The sequence below is a fragment of the Prionailurus viverrinus genome, chromosome A2, assembly GCF_022837055.1.
Source record: "Prionailurus viverrinus isolate Anna chromosome A2, UM_Priviv_1.0, whole genome shotgun sequence".
Classification (NCBI taxonomy): domain Eukaryota; kingdom Metazoa; phylum Chordata; class Mammalia; order Carnivora; family Felidae; genus Prionailurus; species Prionailurus viverrinus.
This window is the reverse complement of record NC_062562.1, coordinates 122,299,949-122,322,279: the sequence shown is the minus strand read 5'-3', so window position 1 is coordinate 122,322,279 and position 22,331 is coordinate 122,299,949. Positions and strand designations below refer to the sequence as shown.

General features: G+C 44.0%; 1 protein-coding gene across 9 annotated transcripts in view; it reads left to right on the top strand.

The window, feature by feature from the left end:
- The window catches only part of NOD1 (nucleotide binding oligomerization domain containing 1), a 75,940-nt gene that overhangs the window by 18,111 nt on the left and 35,498 nt on the right, over positions 1-22,331 (top strand). For 3 of the 9 annotated variants that reach the window (XM_047848744.1, XM_047848742.1, XM_047848739.1), the window contains 3 exons: positions 16,957-17,188; positions 19,122-19,433; positions 20,304-20,478. In XM_047848744.1, the coding sequence (XP_047704700.1) occupies positions 19,233-19,433; positions 20,304-20,478 (376 nt within the window). In that variant the 5' untranslated portion in view covers positions 16,957-17,188; positions 19,122-19,232. Of the gene's footprint in view, positions 1-3,194; positions 3,397-6,481; positions 6,590-16,956; positions 17,189-19,121; positions 19,434-20,303; positions 20,479-22,331 lie in introns of those variants that run through there. The other 6 variants (XM_047848746.1, XM_047848741.1, XM_047848740.1 and 3 more) reach the window with 5 other exon arrangements.

Sequence of the window (22,331 nt, the reverse complement as noted above, 5' to 3'; positions counted from 1 at the left end):
TCAGCACGAAGGGAGAGGTTAAGAAGGGAGAAGGTGAAGTACCTCGTCCTCTGAGAGAAGCGGGAGTTCCCAGTGGGGAGAGAGGGGCCGAGGGGAAGAACAAGGTGTCTGTCCATCGCTACTTGGGGGGAGGGTGTATGCTTCTGCCCACCCAGGCAGCTATTCTAATCACAAGGAAGCAAAAGAAGCCTTTGCCTCAGGGCCAGGAGGCCTGGCTTCTAGATCTGGTTGATCTAGTTCATACTGCCCAGGGCCTCGGTTTCCTCACCTCGAAAATGGGGGCCTTGGACAACATTCTGTTCCACTCAAGAAGTTCAGGGTTCCAGGGGTGCCTGGGTGGCTCAGTCAGTTAAATGCCGACTCCAGTTCAGGTCACGATCTCCTGGTTTGTGGGTTCGAGCCCCGTGTTGGGCTCTGTGGTGGCAGCTCGGAGCCTGGAGCCTGCTTCGGATTCTGTGTCTCCCTCTCTCTCTGCCCCTCTCCCACTCATGCTCTGTCTCTCAAAAATAAATGATAAAAAAAAAAAAAAAGCCCCAGGGTTCCAGCAGAGAAGCAAGGGGCTGGTTCTGCGTACATTATATGCAGTGTTTCTCAACCAGGAGGCTTGACTCTGAGCCACGTGGAGTCAGAAGTGGGACTTCCCAGAAGGCCCCGCGACAGGAGGTCTGCATTCTGTCAGCTTCCATCCCCTCCCAAGGGCTTACATCAGCTGGGGCAGCATTCCTTCCTTTGTAGGCAGGGTGGCTGGCTGCGTCTGCATCTGGAGTTCTGTGGCACTTGCCCAAGAAAGGAAGATAGAGAAGAAAAGGAAGCTAGACGGAAGGAGAGGGGGCGGGGGCAGTGGCACAGAAGAGAGATGATGGGAGATCAACTTCTGTATCTGCTTGGAAATTCGGAGGGATTAAGGGCTTTCAGATACTTAAAGCGAACGAGTGTTAATGGAGTTTAAAAGCTTCAAATAATAAACTGTAGCCTCACCCATCTGCTACGTTTTCTCCAGAGGAAACTGTCAGTCGTTTTCCGGCATGGCAGAGGCATACAGGAGTGGGCTTGTGTCCCAGGATAAGAAATTGAAAACAAAGTAAGAAAAATTAATAGGAACAACAACCAGCCCATGAGAGCGAGAGAAAGAGTTCTATGTAGGCCCATTAAAGAATGGCAGTTTGCATTTGTCTAATGTCAGAAGCCTGGGAGCATAACTGAGCTAATGTTTTTGTGGATTACGCAGCAGGGAAAGTGGAAGCAGTTTGAGTCGCCCCATTGTGCATGTTCTCTGCCCAGCACTGCCAATACTGTGTAAACATATGCTAGGCACTCGCTTTCTGTGAGCTTGCTGTTGGGATGGGTTAGTCCACCCACCCCATGGTTGGGCACCTTGAAGAACGGTGGGGCCATGCTGTTCAAATCCTCACTCCAGGGGCGCCTGGGTGGCTCAGTCGGTTGAGCGGCCGACTTCGGCTCAGGTCATGATCTGGTGGTCGGTGAGTTCGAGCCCCGTGTTGGGCCCTGTGCTGACAGCTCAGAGCCTGGAGCCTGCTTCGGATTCTGTGTCTCCCTCTCTCTGACCCTCCCCCGTTCATGCTCTGTCTCCCTCTGTCTCAAAAATAAATAAAACGTTAAAAAAATAATAATAAAATAAAAAATAAAAAAAATCCTCACTCCAGCCAGTCCACGTCAATAAACACAGTACAATTATCATCGTCATTTTAAGACTGGTCTGAGGAGGCTGTGGGTCCTATTCACCAAAATGAATCTTCTTCAAGAGAGGAGAAATTTCCTTGAGGAGACTGCAGGTGTAATCGTCGACCCTCATGGGCGTGTGTGGGTTTCGCTGGGGTCTATGTTCAGGTTGGCAGAGTCTATTCTGATTGATGTTTTATAATCTGGGGAATATCTCCGAGGCAGGCCGGGAATGGTGGCTTTCTTGAGCTCCTCTTAAATCTGAACTCAATAAATAAACACCAGTTATCTATTATCTGATATCAATGATCGATTTCTGTTGTTCAGGGCTGTGGGAGTAAGAATGTTTTGGAAACCCATAGTGTGTGTGGCAGCTTGTGGCTTTGCTGAGATGGTATTTGCTGGTTTGACATTCACGATAGGATGTGCTTTTAACAGGGGAAAGAGTCTCAAATGGTTTCACTGGTAACTGTACCTTTTGGGTGGGGAGCGGATATCGGGTGGGAAAATGTGAGCTTCCGGCGGCAGTCCTCCATCAAAATGCAAACATCACTCAGGGGCAAGATGCTCCACAGAAGGCAAATGAGCCGATATTGTTTTAAACCGTTGAGAGGCTTGTGTTACATGAAAGGAAGGGGAAAATACTAAAGGAAATGAAATATTTGGTAATCACGGAGCATTTCTTCAATAAGGTATTGCTTGAGGTCCGAAGATTGAAAAATATCTACTTGCAAGTCAGTTTTGTTGATTCTTTTGCTGTATAATTTTTTTCGTGAGGATTGATATTTTCACTTTTGATTCCTTATTTCAAACCGGAGTTAAGTGGCAATACCATGAGTGGACAGCCTCCTACGAAATTGAAGACAAAGTAAAATTGTTCCCGCCCACAAACCTGTCAGCTTGACTGTGATATTTCACCAAACCAGAAAGAGCATTTCTTTTATTCACAGGTGCCCAGAAAGAGTCGTAGCATCTCCTCGGAGTTTGCTTGGTTTCCATGACCTGTCGCTTCATTTGATGGGGACGCAGGGCTCGGACCCATGAACCGCGAGATCATCACCCAGGTGCCCCAGCAGTGTGTGTTTTTCAAGTGATGATAGGTCTGGAAGACCTTTCTGTGCCAGTACGTATGTCTTCGTCACTGACGATGGTTCGTACGTGACAGTCCTGACGTGGTGACGGTGGACTGGGCTGAGGTGCAGCGGTTCTGGCACCGGGCAGGTAGCTGGGTGAAACGACAGGATGTGGGGCCACAACAAGCAGATGCGGCCGCCGTGGTAGAAATCAAGGATATGCAGGACTTGCTCGTGTGCCTTTTTTCTGCTTCATACGTTAGTATCTTCTTTTACAGATGACTGTAAGTCAGAGCGAGACGGAGAATGGTGTTTTATTTTAACCTAACCCTGAACTCCATAACTACAGTCAGTTTTGTGGTATCTGAAAAAAAAAAAAAATTGTAGCGGCTTCTCTTTACTACGCGTGGTCCTTTAATGTCCCGGGGTTCTGTCCTCCAGAAACTGCCGTCTTGTGAAGGAAGGGTGGGAGCCGTGGTGTGCATCCAGCCCTGCCTAGCTGTCTGGACTTTGACAACCCACTTCTCCACTCTGGGCCTCAGTTTCGCAACGTGCTGAATGCTGTTCTTGTCCAAAAGCGTGGTCTCCCTCAGGCTGGGCTGGATTACAGATAATTCCAAAATCTCAGCAGCTCAAACAACAGGTTTGTGTCTTGCTCATACCGTGCCTGTCCCAGTGTGGCAGGAGGCAGTCCCTGTTGCCATTATTGGTGGGTCATGATTCAAAGCAAGTGACTTCAAGGGGGTAGGGAAGTGTAACCCTCCCTGGTACCTAGGAAGAGGGTCCAAACTACTTATTTATGTGTTTTAAATATTTTATTTTTAAGTAATGCTCTGTACCCAATGTGGGGCTCGAACTCCCAACCCCGAGATCAGAAGTTGCACGCTCTACTGACTGAGCCAGCCGAGCACCCCAAGAATCCAAACTATTTAATGAGCCACCTACTTCTATCACTGTGTCTATTTTTCAAGGAGCACCAGCCTGTTTGGGAACTCACATTTAGAGAAATGAACAGGGGCACCTGGGTGGCTCAGTTGGTTAAGCAGCCCTTGATTTCTTTTTTTTTTTTTTTTCAATATATGAAGTTTATTGTCAAATTGGTTTCCATACAACACCCGGTGCTCATCCCAAAAGGTGCCCTCCTCAATACCCATCACCCACCCTCCCCTCCCTCCTACCCCCAAAGCAGCCCTTGATTTCTACTCAGGTCATGATCTCATGGTTGTGAGTTCAAGCCCCGCATCAGGCTTTGCGCTCACAGTGTGGAGCCTGCTTCAGATCTTCTGTCTCCTCTTTTCTGCCCCTCTCACACGTGTGCTCTCTCTCTCTCTCTCTTTCTCTCAAAAATAAACCTCAGAGAAATGAACTGAACTGGGGGTGGGGGGGAGGGCAGTGAGGGATGTAGGTGGTGCTGGGGTCAGCATAGGTACAGAAGCTCATAGCCCTGGCCAGATTCCATAGCAGCTGCATGCCAGCAAAGCTGGCTTGGGTTTTGCTTCTGTTAGTATGTGTTCCCAGCCTCCGAAAGGGACAGCCCCAGAAATGCCTGTAGAATGGCTTGACTACACAATGTAGCAGTTTGCATCTGCTACATTGTTGAAGAATGTTGGAAGGACTAGGCTTCGGATCTGTTCATCTTGCCTGGTATTGCAACACCAATTTGTGGAAAGCTGTGTCATTTATCTTGAAATACAAGTATTCCAGGCCCAGGATGAATTCCCAGCAGCTGAGTGTCGAAGAGCGAAATCACGGGATCAGTGTAGATTATGGGGAAAGATTTTCTTGAGGCTTCTGTTGTTGATTGAGGCCCTGTCAGTGGGGGTAGAAGCCACATTTGGTAGTTGACATGCACAGTTATGCCGTGGGCAGGGTGACCTCTGCCCCCGGGCTCTGCTCGGTGATTCTGCTCAGGGCAAAGCTGCTGCATGTAACTCACGATCTCACTCGGAGATAACACTGAGGTCCTCTCTGTGCACGGAGGTTTATTATAAAGATACACGGGATTTAAGGAGTATGACCCCTGGGTGGCTGTGGAGACCGTGTCCCTCAGCAGTGGGCCGCCCTGACCCAGTCCTCATGTGCTGGGGGTTTCCTGGGACTCAGTGTGTCTCACATTCACGCTCCTAAGAGACAGGGGCTCTGAGCACGTCTCCCGGCCACCTGCCGCTGCAGAGGGCTCCAGTGGGGCCCAAGGAAGGCCCGTGGACCGCTGCACATCTCACTGGCGCTCTTGGTTCATTTCCCACTCGGTGTGCTCCCCACACTCGAAATCTTGTGTTCTGTCTGTCTGCCCTGCCAGGTTAGAAACTCGGTGACTCTGGGAAGATAGTTAACCTCTGTGTGCCTCAGCTTTCTCATTTGTGAATCGGCCATAACAATGGCCTCTGCCACCTAGGGTTGTCCGAAGAATTGAGGGAGATAATAGAGAAGATTAAATTAGGTGATAATCACTGAGTATGTTTACTTGATGCCCAGTCTAGACACTTTGAATAATGACTCAGTCCTTGTAGCAACACCTTGAGGCAGGGGCTGTCACTGTGAGGAAACTGAGGCTCAGAGAAGCTGCGGCTAGCTTGCTAATGAGTAAGGGAACAGGGTTTGAATTCAGTCCCTCGGTCTGGCTGGCTCTAGAGACCACATCTAGCCCTGTGTTACTGTATCTCTTGCAGGTACTGGAAAGCCTTGGCTGGATGCTGGGCCCCTAGTAAAGTGCTTACTCAGTGTTAGTGATGGTCCTTTGTGCCCTGCTGGAGCCACCACGCAGTGCAGCCCGTGACACTCGACCTCTGCAGAAGGACACGGGAGGCCGACATCCTGGAGTCTTTCCGGTGCCCCTCCCCTGCCTGTTCCCTGGCTGCCCGTCTGCAGGTCCTGTTGACGATACTGTGTTGTCTTGTGATTGGCCACGGATGGAGGCTTCTGGATTTGCTGTGGGGGTTCAGGCAGGCAGGGCCAGGCCAGCGGAGGTGTCACCAGCCGGCATCACGTTTGATCCTTTGTTTGGCACGTGGAATTTCTCAGTTACGGGCTTTAAAAGATCAAAGAGTGGCAGGTGGCTCTTATTTTTCTTTATAAAATAAAAACCGGGCAAGTAAAGCATCTGTCAGAAACTGGCTTCTGCAGCTCAAGAGAGGGCCTTGGTGGTTACACAGAAACACAAGATAATGGTAAAGGGACAACATAATATACACACACACACACACACACACACATATATATATATACATATATATGTGTATATATATACATATATATGCTGTCCCTTTATATATACATTTATATGCTGTTCCTATGTCTGTGTACATATATATGTGTATATATACATATATATGTATATATGTATATATATGTGTGTGTGTATATATATACATATATATATATATATATATATATATATATATATATGTAGTGTGATGCCAAAATGTAGAAGGTTAGTCTAGAATGTTAACAGTGGTGTAGGTGATTTGTTTTTTTTTTGTCTTATTTATTTATTTATTTATTTATTTATTTATTTATTTATTTATTTATTTATTTATTGCATTTCCCAAAGTTTCCACAGTTTCCTACTAGGGGGAAAGTTACTCAAACATAAAAAGAAACCTCTATAGAGATGAGCATCTTTATAAAATGTTTTTTATCTTAGTTACAAAGAGTGCGCGTTTACTTTCAGGGTCCCTTGGGATAGTAGAAAAGGAAGAAAGCCGCAGGACTGGGCAAAATCCCTCTTTAGAAAGTGAAACTGAATGTAGGGGAAGGGCCTCCCCGTGATTCCGAGATGAAAGGGGAACAGAAGTCGCTCAGTCTCTGCATGTGAGTCCCAGTTGTTCTTTCCCCAGGTGGGACTTCTTTCTTTCTTTCTTTCTTTCTTTCTTTCTTTCTTTCTTTCTTTTAATTTTTAAAAAATGTTCATTTATTTTTAGAGAGAGAGAGAAAGAAACACTGTGAGCAGGGGAGGGGCAGAGAGAGAGGGAGACACAGAATCCAAAGCAGGCTCCAAGCTCTGAGCTGTCAGCTCCGAGCCCCACGTGGGGCTCGAACTCACAGATGGGGAGAAGACCGGGAGATCATGACCTTAGCCGAAGTGGGATGCTTAATGGACTGAGCCACACAGGCACCCCCAAGTGGGGCTCTTTTCTAAGTGATACTTTGTCCAATGTGTTCCTGTGACCTCATCACATGCCTTCTGACAGCAGGTCGGTCGCAGGGCTCTTCTAAGCACCCTGGGCCTTGCTTGCCGTTTGCAGACTTTTGGCTAGCACAGACCTCACCCCGTTCTAGGGTTCTAACTTTACAAAAGGCAGAAGTCTTTGCTTTGTTTCCTCCGTTCTTCTATTAGTTTGTTTTCTTGGCATTTGGTGAGCGGCTAGATTTCTGTTTGTGCTGTTTCTCTTGTCCGTGAGCCCCCTTGGGTCCAGTTGCCTTTGTGCAAGATGAGTGTAAATGAACAAATGAAATGGACGGAGGTCTCCACTCTCCAGGAGGCCTGCTCACTCTCACTGTGCTCTTCAGCTGGGAAGGCGCCCTGCTGACCCTTTTGCAGTAAGACTGACTTACAGCAGCACTCTCTGGAAAGTGTAGCTTTTTGCCACTCCAGACCCACTTCCCCTCCAGCTTCTCCTGGCAGCTGGCCAGTGAAGGAGGGTGTGGGGGCAGCTAGAGAACACAGCGACCTGCATTGACCATGTGCTTGTCCTCATCTGCTTGTTGTTCTAAATAAATTCCTGACCTTAAAGGGAAAGCTCTCAGTTTTGCACCATGGAGTATGATGGTCACTGTGGGGTCTTCATATATGACCTTCATTGTTAGGTTGACATATGTTCCCCCTAAACCCACTTTGTAAATAGAATTTTTGTTTTTCTTTTCTAATATATGCATGTAAGTCATACATTTCTATGAGTTCTTTAATTGTATCCCACACGTGTTGTATTTTTGGTATGTTGTATTTTCATTATCATGCAGTTCAAAATATTTTCTAATTTCTATTCTCTGACCAGTTGATTTGGGGATTTTGTAGGTGTCTTTTTATTTTTGATTTCTAGCTTGATTCCACTATGGTCAGAGAATATATTCTGAATGATTTCAGTCCTTTAAAATGTGCTAAGCGGCACCTGGGTGGCTCAGGCGGTTAAGCATCTGGCTCTTAACTTCGTCTCAGATCATGATCTCACAGTTTCTGAGTTCGAGCTCTGCATTGGAGCAGTGCAGAGCCTATTTGGAATTCTCTCTGTCTCTAAAAAATAAATAAATAAACTTTAAAAAATATGTTAAGGGGCACCTGGGTGGCTCAGTCGGCTAGGTGTCTGACTTCGGCTCAGGTCGTGATCTCCCAGTTTGTGAGTTCGAGCCCGGCGTTGGGCTCTGGGCTGACAGCTCGGAGCCTGGAGCCTGCTTCAAATTCTGTGTCTCCCTCTCTCTCTGCTCCTCCCCTGCTCATGCTCGGTCTCTCTCTCCTTCAAAAATAAATAAAAACATTTTAAAAATATGTTAAGAACTTGCTTTATGAATGTCAGTTTAATGTGAGGCATTCTGTTGCTGTTGGGTACATGTTTTATAGATGTCAGAAGTCTTGTTATTCTGTTCAGATTCTCCATGTTCTTACTGGCTGTTAATTTTTGTGGTGTTTTCTTTCAGTTACTCTGAAGCATGTATTAAAGTCCTCCATTGTGGGGCGCCTAGGTGGCTCAGTCAGTTAAGTGTCTGACTTCAGCTTAGGTCATGATCTCACCATTCATGAGTTCAAGTCCCGCGTCAGGCTCTGTGCTGACAGCTCAGAGCCTGGAGCCTGCTTTGGATTCTGTCTTTAATCTCTACCTCTCTCTAGCTTGTGTGCTCTCTCTCTCGCTCTCGCTCTCTCTCGCTCAATAATAAATAAATAAACTTAAAAAAAAACTCCATTGTGATTGTGGATTTGTCTATTTCTCCTTTTAGGATTGCCAATTCTTGCCTTATATTATTATTTTAAGTGTTTATTTTTGAGAGAGAGAGAGTGCAACAGGGGGAAGGGTAGTGAGGTGGGGTGGACAGAAGATCTGAAACAGGCTCTGCACTGACAGCGGAGAGCCTGATGTGGGGCTCGAACTCACAAACCATGAGATCATGACCTGAGCTGAAGTCAGAGGATCTATCTGCTGACTGAGCCACCCAGGTGCCCCAATTTTTGCTTTATGATTTTGAAAATATGTTACTAGGTGCATACAAATTAAAATCTTTGTATTGTCCTTTAAAATTGATCATTTTATCATTATGAAATGTTTTTCTACCTCTAGTAACATTTCTTCCCTTATTTAATTTTAATGTAGCTATGCCAGCTCTTTCTTGGTGAGGATATACCTAATTTTTCTTTTCCTTTTGGGGGAAATTAATTACTTTGGCTATCTGGGGTCTTTTCTGGTTCCATATAAATTTTAGGATTGTTTGTTCTAGCTCTGTGAGGAATGCTGGTGTTGATAGGGATTGCATTGAATATGTAGATTGGTTTGGGTAATATTGACATTTTAACAATATTTATTCTTCCAGTCCATGAGTGTGGAATGTTTTTCCATTTCTTTGTGTCTTCTTCAATTTCTTTCATAAGCTTTCTATAGTTTTCAGCATATATAACTTTTACCTGTTTGGTTAAGTTTATTTGAAGGTATTATATGGTTTTGGGTGCAGTTGTAAGTGGGATCGGCTCCTTGATTTCTCTTTCTGCTGCTTCATTATTGGCATATAGAAATGCCACAAATTTCTGTACGTTGATTTTATATTCTGATACTTTGCTGAATCCACGTATCAGTTCTAGCAATTTTTTGGCAGAGTCTTTTGGGTTTACCACCTAGAATATCATGTCATTTGCAAAGAGTGGAAGTTTGACTTCTTCCTTGCCAATTTGAATGCCTTTTATTTCTTTTGTTGTCTGATTGCTGAGGCGAGGACTTCCCACACTATGTTGAACAACAGTGGCGAGAGTGGACATCCCTGTTGTGTTCCTGACCTTAGGGGGAAGGCACTTGGTTTTTCCCCGTTGAGGATGATATTAGCTGTGGGTCTTTGGTATATGGCCTTTATGATATTGTGGTGTGTTATATCTATCCCTACCTTGTTGAGGGTTTTTATCAAGAAAGGATGCTGTATTTTGTCAAATGCTTTTTCTGCATCTATTGAGAAGATTATGTGGTCCTTATCCTTTCTTTCATTAATGTGATGTATCAAGTTGATTGATTTGTGGATATTGAACCAGCACTGCAGCCTAAGAATAAATCCCACTTGATCATGGTAAATAATTCTTTTAATGTATTATTGGATTTGGTTTGCTAGTATCTTGTTGAGAATTTTTGCCTTCATGTTCATCAAGGAAATTGGTCTGTAGTTCTCCCTTTTAGTGGGGTCTTTGTCTGGTTTTGGGATCAAGCTAATGCTGGCCTTATAGAACGAGTTTGAAAGTTTTCCTTCTATTGCTATTTTTTGGAACACCATCAAAAGAGTAGGTGTCAACCCTTCTTTAAATGTTTGGTAGAATTCCCTTGGAAAGTCTTCCGGTCCTGGACTCTTGTTTGTTGGGAGATTTTTGATTACTGATTCAATTTCTTTCCTGGGCATGGGTCTGTTCACATTTTCAATTTCTTCTTGTTTCAGTTTTGGTAGTTTATGTGTTTCTAGGAATTTGTCCATTTCTTCTAAATTGCTCAATTTGTTGGCATATAATTGCTCATAATATTCTCTTATTGTTTGTATTTCTTTGTTGTTGGTTGTGAACTCTCCTCTTTCGTTCATGGTTTTATTTATTTGGGTCCTTTTTCTTTTTGATAAATCTGGCTAGGGGGTTATTAATTTTGTTAATTCTTTCAAAGAATCAGCTCCTGGTTTTGTTGATCTCTTCTACTGTTTCTTTGATTTTGATATCATTGGTTTTTGCTCTAATCTTTATTATTTCCCTTCTTCTGCTGGTTATGGGCTTTATTTGCTGTTCTTTTTCCAGCTCCTTTAGGTGTAAGATTAGGTTGTGTATTTGAGACATTTATTCCTTCTTAAGGAAGGCCTGGATTGCTATATACTTTCCTCTTATGACTGTCTTTGCTGCGTCCCAGAGGTTTTGGACTGTTGTGTTTTCATTTTCATTGACTTCCATGTACCTTTTAATTTCCTCTTTAATTTCTTGGTTAACCCATTCATTCTTTAGTAGGATGTTCTTTAATCTCCAAGTATTCGTGGTCTTTCCAAATTTTTTCTTGTGGTTGATTTCAAGTTTCATAGCACTGTGGTCTTAAAATCTGCATGGTATGATATCAGTTTTTTTGTACTTGTTGAAGGCTGATTTGTGACCCAGTCAGTATGTGATCTATTCTGGAGAATGTTCCATGTGCACTTGAGAATAATCTGTATTCTGCTGCTTTAGGATGAAATGTTCTGAATATATCTATTAAGCCCATCTTGTCCAGTGTGTCATTCAAAGCCATTGTTCCCTTGTTGATTTTTCTGCTTAGATGTAAATGGGGGTGTAAAGTCCCTAACTATTATGGTATTATTATGAATGAGTTTCTTTATGTTTGTGATTAATTGACTTATATATTTGGGTTGTTTCAAGCTGAGGGCATACATATTTATAATTGTTAGACCTTCTTGGTGGATAGACCCCTTAATTATGATATAATGCCCTTCTTCATCTTTTGTTACAGCCTTTGTTTTAAAATCTAGTTTGTCTGATATAAGTATGGCTACTCCAGCTGTCTTTTGATGTCCATTAGCATGATAGATGATTCTCCATTACCTTACTTTCAATCTGCAGGTGTGTTTAGGTCTAAAACGAGTCTCTTGTAGGCAGCATATATATGGGTCTTGTTTTCTTATCCATTCTGATATCCTGTGTCTTTTGATTGGAGTATTTATTCCATTTACATTTACAGTGAGTACTGAAAGATATGAATTTAGTGCCACTGTGTTGCTTGTAGAATTGGTGTTTCTGGTCATGTTCTCTGGTCCTTTCTTTGTTGCTTTTGGTCTTTTTTGTTTTGTTTAGTTTCTTCTCCACTCAAAAAGTCCCCTTAAAATTTCTTGTAGGGCTGGTTTAATGGTCACAAACTCCTTTAGTTTTTGTTTGTCTGGGAAAGTCTTTATCTCTCCTTCTATTTTGAATGACAGCCTTGCCAGATAAAGAATTCTTGGCTGAATATTTTTCTGAGTCAGCATGTTGAATATATCTTGCCACTCCCTTCTGTCCTGACAGGTTTCTGTGGACAGATCTGCTGTGAACCTGATCTGTCATCCCTTGTAGGTTAAGGACTTTTTTCCCCTTTCTGCTTTCATAATTCTTTCCTTCTCTGTGTATTCTGTGAATTTGACTATGATATGCCTTGGTGATGGTTGGTTTTTGTTGAATCTAATGGGAGTTCTCTGTGCTTCTTGGATTTTGATATCCGTGTCCTTCCCCAGATTAGGAAAGTTTTCCACTATATTTTGCTCGCATAAACCTTTTGCCCCTTTTCCTCTCTCTTCATCTTCTGGGACTCCTCTGATTCAAATGTTATTAATTTTTGATAAGTCACTGAGTTCTCTAAGTTTTATATCATGCTTTTGCCTTCGTTTCCCTCTTTTTTTCTGCTTCATTATTTTCCATAATTTTATCGTCTATATCACTGATTCACTGCTCTACTTCATCCATCCTTACCATCGCGGCATTCATTCAAGATTGCATCTCAGTTACAACATTTTTTATTTTGGCCTGACTAGATTTTAGTTCTTTTATCTCTGCTGAAAGGGATTCTCTGGTGTCTTCTATGCTTTTTTCAACCCCAGCTAGTATTCTTAAAATCATGGTTTTAAGTTCTAGTTTAGATATCTTACTTATATCTGTGTTGATTAAATCCCTGGCTGTCATTTATTCCTATTCTTTCTTTTGGGGTGAATTCTTACATCTTGTCATTTTGGAGGAAGAAAAAAATTAAATAAAAAATAAAAACGTAAAAATTAAAAACAAAACAAAATCAAAAAAAGGAAATTTGATCCTAGGTGTGTTTCAGTCTGCTTGTTGAAAGAAGCTTGATAGAATAGAGGAAAAAAAAAGTCTATGGCAAATCACAACACCTACCCAGTGCCAATTTGCCACACTCTAAAGTCTTTGTCCCAATGCCAGCAAACATGGCTTCTCTCTGGGGTCCACTGAGAACTTTGCCTGTGAGGAGGCCATGGCCTCCACCACATGTACTCCAAGCAGGGGAACAGCTTCTCCCCACAAGACACAGGGAACCCTCAGACTGTGCTGCCCACTCCTGGGGTTTTGCCCTACTCTATCACTGGAGCGCCACCAGTTAATGAGCTCTGAACCTTCAGACTCTGCCCTCCACTGTTTATAGAATCCTGGTGGAACTGAAACCCTCATCTTTCTACCCATCAATGGTTTTGGGGGACAGATTTCTTGTCAAGCGCCCTGTGTTTGCACTCTTTCTGTCCAGCTCATTTCCAGGGGAAGTGCTCTTCTTGTGCAATCTCACGCGCCACATTTTCCCTCTCTCTCTGTCCTGTCTCTGCCAAAATGGCTCCCTACCCTCCACAGAGCTGCAGAACTCACTCTCTCTCTCTCTCTCTCTCTCTCAAAAAATAAATAAACATTTAAAAAAAACTTATCAAAAAAAGATAAAGGACATTTCTGTCTCCACAGAAATTTCTCGTGTTTCTCTGTGCAGGCAGTTTCTCCTGTCTTCCCACTCCCCACCCCAGGGAACCACTGCTCTGATTTCTAGGTCAGATTTTTGGAATCGTATGAATGGAATCATTCAGATTCTTTTGAGTCTGGTTTCTCTTAGCATAATATCTGTGATATTCGTGTTGTATCATTCATATTTATTATTGAATAGCGCTGTACTGTATGATTATACCCCAATTTGTCGATCACTTCACCTGCAGTTGACCTCTGTGGGAGTCATAAGCTACTGTATTACAGCTAGAAGCAGAAGAAAACTGTTTAAAAAAAAACCCACAAAATTGTCAGAGCCTCTGAATCTTTTCAGAAGGCAGACTTCTAGAATAGGAAATATTTGCAGAAGACAGGTCTCTAGAATGGGAAATCACTAAAACAAACTTTTCACAGGCTCTTGATATGTTCTGTCAAATGGGTTCCCAGATGGTCTCCACCAGGGTACATTCCTACCCATGGTGTGTGAACGTCTCATTATACTATCTATAGCATTTGAAAACACATTTTTTTCATATTTATTTATTTTTGAGAGGGAGAGAGAGAGAGAGTGTGAGCGGGGAAGGGCCGAGAGAGGGAGACAGAATCCGAAGCAGGCTCCAGGCTCTGAGCTGTCGGCACAGAGCCTGACGCGGGGCTCGAACTCACAAACTGGGACATCACGACCTGAGCTAAAGTTAGACGCTTCACCGACTGAGCCACCCAGGCGCCCCTCACAACAATGCTTTGATAAAAAATAGTTCTTAGTTTTAATCTTTGGAAGCATAAAAAGCTGTAAATTTGTATGTGATAGTTGAAAGGAATTGTACACCGACTATAAACCAGTAGGTCTATAAACCAGTACTTACTTCCTTTCTGAGCTGGCAGAACTATCAGTGACCTCACTTTTTTAACTACCTGCCTCACTGACTTTCTGCGAAACTAAGCTGAAAAGCCAATTCAGTCATTCGTGGCATCGGTATTTAAAATGCAACAGGGACAGGGAGGAGCTCTGATGTCTTCCTACGCCAGCACCCAGTGCTTCCTCTACAGCTGTGCCAACACAGCAGCCCCTGGCCACATGTAGTTGGCGAACACTTGATGTGTGGCTGGTCCAAACCAAGAAGTGGTCTAAGTATAAAATGCATGCTGGGTTTCAGAGTCTTAGTATGGAAAAAAAAAATGAATGTAAGATATTTCCTTAATTCTATATTGATTACATATTGCAATAATATATTTAATACATTGGGTTAAATAAAACATTAAAATTGATTTCTTTTGACATTCATTAATGTGGCTACTAGGAAATCTTAGATTGCACATGTGGCTTGCGTTTCATTTCTAGTCAACCATCTGCTGTATAGTCTTACAGAATGTCTCTCTCCTGTCTCTACCTCTTTTTTCCTTTGAATGCCTGCCTTTCCCCAATACTTGCTTTGTTTTCTTCAGAGAAGCTTCCCTGAGCCATTTATTTATTTATTCATTCATTCATTCATTCATTCATTCATTCATTTATTTTGAGGCTCTGCAGACTTTATATTTAGCTTAGAAGATCAGATTCCAAGATGGGACCTGGGCACAGATTTCCATAAGGAGCCTAAGGTGGTGGATGGACCCTGGCATTCTGTTACCTGGGAACTAAACCTCTCTGAGGGCAGATCAGAAAGCCAGGAAGAAGAGGAGTGGGTGGGGGTGCCATCTAAACCCCTCAGCTCCCAAGAGGCTCCCTCCCCACCAATAGGCTCTACCCCCGCTTGCCTTTGTCACAAGAGATGGCTTCAGGTGGTAGACTGGCCCTTCCCTGACCTTTTCTGCTTCGTTCCTCCGCTTCATCTTCCTCTTTTATTCTGCCATGGGTCTGTCTAGTTTTTCCGGCCACCTCCATTGGCTTCATGTTTTCTATGGTTGTTTCTTGGACATGCCTCACCAGGATCTCCACCTTCTGTCTTCTTGGCTCTGCACCACTGCCCAGGAGAGCCCCACCCATCAGAGCAGGCCCAGCTCACCAAACCTGACCCTGGCCAACCTTGGTCTTCTGTTTGCCTGGAAGTGACAACTAGACTGGCCTCATTAGCCAGACCCACCTTTTACCAGGCGAAGATAGTAATGGATGCCCTGTTGGGGCCAGGAGATCCCTGACTCTGCTTGGTATTCCAGATGCCTGTGAACTGAATTTCTCTATCGCGTCCTATGGTATATATTCCGTCTACCCTTGGATTCTGTATACCTGTGCAGGTTCAGCTTTCTTTACCATAAGTTCCTGCTGAATTGAGCTCATTCTGCAAATCTGAGCAAATCTCAAACCAGGGCTTTGGAAATTATAGTACAATAGCCCCCTTGCCAGCTGGCTGGCACATAATTTGTTGCTTTGCCTAAGCGGCTCTAAATCAGGAGACTGAAGTTTCTGCCTTTGATGGTAAGCAGTAGAAATGTCTGTGGGGCTATTATGGGGCAGGCTGAGGGGAGAGATCATTGGTTTTGTGGGAATCGCAGGCTCAGAAGAGGCTAGAGCCATGAGTAAAACTGGACCCTTATTGCAAATGGATGCAGATTAGGTTTGAACAGATGATAGGTAACACCCATCTCCAGCCGCCTTCGGCAGGAGTGGTGGCCGGCAAAATACAGCATCGTGAAGTGGGCAGTTCCCTTTCCAGTTCTCTCAGATTTAGGATTATCACCAAAGGGGGAAAAAAAGGCTCAGTTTGTCCTACTGTGTCTTTAATGGCCTCAAATGTTTCTGAGAGCACACAGGCCTCAGGCCTCAGACCTCGGATCTCCCCAGGCAGCACCGTTGAGCTGGAATCCAACAGCATGGTTTTATTTCCGTCGGATTTATTTTTGTGTAACTTTCTATTTATCGAAAGTGATCGTTTTCACTTACAATGGCAGTATAAAGTTTCCTTTAAAATGAATCTGTTATGGAAACTAATTTGACAATAAATTTCATATAATAAAAATAAAATAAAATAAAATAAAATAAAATAAAATAAAATAAAATAAAATAAAATAAAATGAATCTGAGTGTTGGGGCTCCTGGGTGGCTTAGTGTTCTCAGCTCAGGTCTTGATCTCAGGGTCATGAGTTCAAGCCCCGCGTGGGGCTCTGTGCTGGGTGGGAAGCCTACTTAAAAAAAAAAAAATTAATCTGGGTTTTGAAATAGTTTATTTATGGGGATTAAGGAGTGCACTTGCTGTGATAAGCGCTGGGTGACAGGTGACGTATGGAAGTGCTGAATCAATCTATTCTACCCCTGAAACTACTATTACACTGTGTAGTAACTATGCTAGAAGTAAAACAAAAAATAGAATAAAACAGTCAATTTAAAGCACAAAGTGAAGCAAATAAAGTACAGGTAGGACTCAATTATGGCCAAAAAAGGTGAGTGTGTTGTCTGAATGACATGTAGAAAACATTGCCCTGAGGAAGACCCTCCAGGTGGTACCCAGCATCCTTGAGTTCTGGGTTCGAAACTATCAAGTCGTCAATTTCATTTGTTTGTTCGCCATTCATTGCAATAGTATTTTCAAAGAAAACTTTTTTTTTTTTTTTATGTTGCAGGTTCCAGAAAGAAGTTGGAAATCGAAGATTTAAGGAGAGAATGTTGTTCTAAAATATTCTGACTTACTTCAAAGAGTAAGGCCAGAAACTTGAAAAGGTATCGTTAACCCCTAATTTAAATTTAATATTATCACCTGGTGTCCCTTCAGGGAACCAGTTTTCCAAAGCTGTGGATCCTAAAATGGGGCATACAGTTGACCTCAGCGGAAAAGGCTGCATTAACATCTAAGAGGTGAGCGTGTTACTAGCACAACAGTAACTAACCAATCATTTCTATCCCTGAAAGGTTTTGTTTTGGGTTTTTTTGGTAAAGATGTCTTGGCCTCCTGCTGCTTAGGATGTTCAAGTGTAGTCTGTCTTGCTCAGTCACTCAGGTTATAAAAGGAAAGTTATTGCGTGGGGTCCCACTGGGAAATCTCTGGAAGGCTTGCAATGTTGAGCAAATTGATAAGGAAAATAAGGAAAACTGGAAGTGTGTCAAAGACCAGGAGCCTCATGTGTGACTTGGGGGAAAAAGCTGAGAACCGCTGGACTTGAATGTTAATGGACGTGGGCTCGTAAAACATGAATGATGCTGTGTTTACAGGTCTGTCATGTGTGGCTGTGGGGGCGGGGGGTGGGCAGGGCACAACAGAAAGTTTAAAAACTGTCTGAAATCTGTGAGTTTTCCTACCTAGATGAGGGACTGAGTGGCCAAGTCGGGCCTTTCTGCTTCTAAGATAATGACCCATTTTATATACACAAGGATGAGTGGAGAAGTGGCCACAGGATCTTAGGGAACAAGAAAGATAATCAGCGCAATTTGGGGTAGCTCAAATTAGGTTTTTTAAAAAAAAATTTTTTTTTCAACGTTTTATTTTATTTTTGGGACAGAGAGAGACAGAGCATGAACGGGGGAGGGGCAGAGAGAGAGAGGGAGACACAGAATCAGAAACAGGCTCCAGGCTCCGAGCCATCAGCCCAGAGCCTGACGCGGGGCTCGAACTCACGGACCGCGAGATCGTGACCTGGCTGAAGTTGGACGCTTAACCGACTGCGCCACCCAGGCGCCCCTCAAATTAGGTTTTAAAGTTAGGTTTTTAAATTTTTTTTGAAGGTTTATTTATCTCATCTAGCTCAGGTGAACCCAAGTTAGTTGTGTTTGTTTTTTTTTTTTTTAATTTTTAATGTTTGTTTGTCTTTCTTTTGAGAGAGAGCATGTGCAGGGTAGGGGCAGAGAGAGAGGGAAACAGAATCCCAAGCAGGCTTCACACTGTCAGCACAGAGCCCGATGCAGGGCTCAAACCCACAAACCGTGAGATCATGACCTGAGCCGAAGTCAGACGCTCAACTGACTGAGCCACCCAGGTGCCCCCCAAGTTAGTTTTTAATACCCACATAAAATGGCTTGGGTCCCTATTTCTACCCAGACAGAAGGCCCAGCAGGTGCACAAGGGTTTCAAGGGTTTCTGGGGAGATGGCCTTTCCTGGTCATCTGCCACTTGAAGTCCATGTCACCTTCCTTCTTGCCCCCCCCCCTGCCCCATTTCATTCCACACATGGCCATTGCTCTTCCTTCGTTGCCTGAGGTGCTTGTATATGGCAGACTTTGCTGGAGGTGTGAGGATAGCTAGAGCAGGGGTGCAGGAGGGCTACGGCACAACCCAGAATGGGCAGTGATGACCAAGACGTCACTGTGCCCAGGTTCCTGGAGGCTTTGCTACCACAGGAGACTTCATGCTGCCTGTCTCCCTCCTCAGGCCATTTTGCGCTCAGACCCTGCCCCCCACAACAACCCCTCCCACCCCGTGGCTCCTTTGCTCCCAATTCTGGGTGCTCCCCTCTTGGGGTATGTGGAAACCTCCAGTCCCGGTTAACCTTTTTATGGAAAATAATATATCTTTCCATCCCTATTCCAGGCTAGGATTGAAGCACACTTTTGTTTTATTCAAAAGGAAATAAACAAGTTTTGCTGTATATTTGCTATATATTTCTGGTCACCCTCTCTAGGCATGTAACCCACAAGCAGAAACCATTCAATTAAGATTTTTTTCTTTAATACATCTCGGATCACCATCTTAAGCAGGACTCCTCCTGCTTGAAGTAGAGAGATTCCAGGACCAAAGGGCAGGGAGGGATCTTTCCCATGGCTTTGGTTTCATTGGTGACTTCGTTGGTCTCTTCAGGGGCATCACGGAGAGAGAGGCGGGCGCCCTGGATCCTGATTGCCCTTCTGCCAGGAAGATACGTGTAGCCAAAGATGAATTTGGGCCAAGTAGCTGCTTGCTCCTTTAGCCATGGAAAAGCAGGGCCACGGTGAGATGGGAATCATTCCATCAGAGTCTTACTCCCACGTTAAGTTGTTGAAAATCAACCGGGAACTTCTGGTCACTCACATCCGCAACACCCAGTGTCTGGTGGACAACTTGCTGAAGAATGACTACTTCTCCTCTGAAGATGCGGAGATCGTGTGTGCCTGCCCCACACAGCCTGACAAGGTGCGGGTGACAGGGGCTGGTAGCCAGAAGGGGCTTCTCCCACTGATCTGAGTGAGGACCTCTGGGAGTTTAGGACATTGGCGGAATTTCCCACTGGGGTCGTTGATAAAACAGAAACGCTGGGGTTATCAGCTGATTACACAATTGCACATTTTGCTTTTGCTCTCCTCGCTCTGTGTACTGCTTCCCAAACTGGTTGATTTCAATCCACTTTCGAGTAGGAGGAGAGAAAAAGAAAATGACCACCTCACCCCTTAGCAGTGATGTTCATTCAGTGCCTTTAGACTCCAGGGAGCTGCTCACTGCTGGGTAAGGCTCTGAGAATGGCCTTGCCTCTGATTTGGGAACAACTGTGTCCCAGGCTGGGTCCACAGTAAAGACTTTTCCATACGCCACTGGAGGAGGTCTTAACAACCCTTAGTTTCATTTTAGCTTTGTGTCATCTCCTGAAAAAGAGAATTGCAAGACTGAACACTCTTTGGGTCAAGGAGTGACAGAACTTGTTTGTCACGTGATCCTGCCAGGCTCTGAGGAGACAGAGGGTTTCTGGGGGAAGCACAGTAACTGACTTACGTGATTTTTTCGTGCATTTTGAATAATACAAAAAGCCTTTTTTAGGGTGTAACTTCCATGGGGGTCTGTTAGCCCCTTGCTCTGTGGCCCAGCACCCACCTCATTATGCCCAAGAGGTAACTTTCTCCCTGCAACACTCACTCCTGGCTGGCAATAGTGTTAGGTGAAGAGGGACAAGGAGACACAGGAAGAATCCTGGGGGTGGGCACACCTCTTGGGCCAGTCTGACCTTTTTACTTTTGGGTTCATGGAAGCCTCCTGGTTTCTTAGAGTTGTGTGGTCTAATTTCTTACTAAGGTTCGCAAAATTCTGGATCTGGTACAGAGCAAGGGCGAGGAAGTGTCCGAGTTCTTCCTCTACGTGCTCCAGCAACTTGCAGATGCTTACGTGGATCTCAGGCCTTGGCTGTTGGAGACTGGCTTCTCCCCCTCCGAGCTCATTCGGAGCAGAGTTGTTGTCAACACTGACCCAGGTACGAGTCCTCCCCAGGGGGACTGCAGACACTAAGCAAGCAAGGCCCTGGGGTTTGGAAATGCTGCGGTGTGTGGACCCAGCAGCGCATGAAAGCGTGGTCCACCACGATCAGCCCTGGCCTCTATATCAGGCAGTAGGCCCAGTGTTGTGTTCCCTGTTGTCCAAGGGCAGCCTGGGGACTGTGACTGAACCGAGCACACATAGCTGGTCTGATCTGTATAGAGGCCTGTGCAATTGTGGGAACGGCCTCTCTCGTGACCTCTTGGTTACTTACTGTTCTGACATATATAGACAGTTTAATGGTTGCACAAATTCAAGAATGAATTTTTTTCCTCTTTAAAATCTTTCCAAAGATCTCCTCTTTAGTTAGTTAGGTTTATTCCTGGGTATCTTATTGTTTGGGGGTACAATTAATGGCAAATGGGATTGATTCCTTGATTTTTTTTTCCTGCTGCTTCGCTATTGGTGTATAGAAACGCAACAGATTTCTGCATGTTGGTTTTTTTTTATTATTATTAAAAAAAATTTTTTTTTAACGTTTATTTATTTTTGAGACAGGGAGAGACAGAGCATGAACGGGGGAGGGTCAGAGAGAGGGAGACACAGAATCTGAAACAGGCTCCAGGCTCTGAGCTGTCAGCACAGAGCCCGACGCGGGGCTCGAACTCACGGACCGCGAGATCATGACCTGAGCCGAAGTCGGCCGGTCAACTGACTGAGCCACCCAGGCGCCCCCATGTTGGTTTTTATATTCTGTGACTTTGCTGAATTCATGTATTCTAGCAATTTTTTTTGGTGAGTCTTTCATGTTTGCTACATAGAGTTTCATGTTGCCAGCAAATAGTGAAAGTCTGACTTCTTCCTTGCCAATTTGGATGCCTTTTATTTCTTTTTGTTGTCTGATTGCTGAGGCTAAAACTTTCAGTACTATGTTAAATAGTAAGGGTGAGAGTGGACATCCTTGTCTCGATCCTAACTGTAAGGGAAAGGCTCTCAGTTTTTCCCCATTGAGGATGATATTAGCAATGGGTCTTTCATATATGACCTTTATGTTTGGGGTACAATTAATGGCAACAATTAATGTTGAGGTATGTTCCATCCGTCCCTACTTTGTTGAGGGTTTTTTATCAAGAATGGATGCTGTATTTTGTCAAATACTTCTTCTGCATCTACTGAGAGGATCGTATGGTTCTTATCCTTTCTTTTATTAATGTGGTGTATCACGTTGATTGATTTGTGAATATTGAACCAGCCCTGCAGCCCAGGAATAAATCCCACTTGATCATGGTGAATAATTCTTTTTTTTTTTCTTAAAGTTTATTTATTTGAGAGAGAGAGAGAGAGAGAGAGAGAGAGAGAGAGAGAGAGAGAGAACACAAGCAGGGGACGGGCAGAGAGAGATGAAGAAGGAGGGAGAGGATCCCAAGCAGGCTCCACACTGTCAGCGCAGAACCTGATGCGGGGCTGAAACTCATAAACTGTGAGATCATGACCTGAGCTGAAATCAAGAGTCAGACCCTTAACCGACTGAGCCACCCAGGTGCCCCAGTGAATAATTCTTTTAATGTATTGTCAAATTCAATTTGCTAGTATCTTGTCGAGAATTTTTGCATCCATGTTCATCAGGGATATGGGCCTATACTTCTCCTTTTTACTGGGGCCTTTGTCTAATTTTGGAATCAAGGCAATTCTGGCTTTGGAGAATGAGTTTGGAAGTTTTCCTTCTATTTCTATTTTTTTTTTGGAACAGTTCGAGAAGAATAGGTATTAACTCGTCTTCACATGGTCTGTAGGAAGACATCTGGCCCAGGATTCTTATTCGTTGGGGGATTTATTCTAGGCAAATTACTC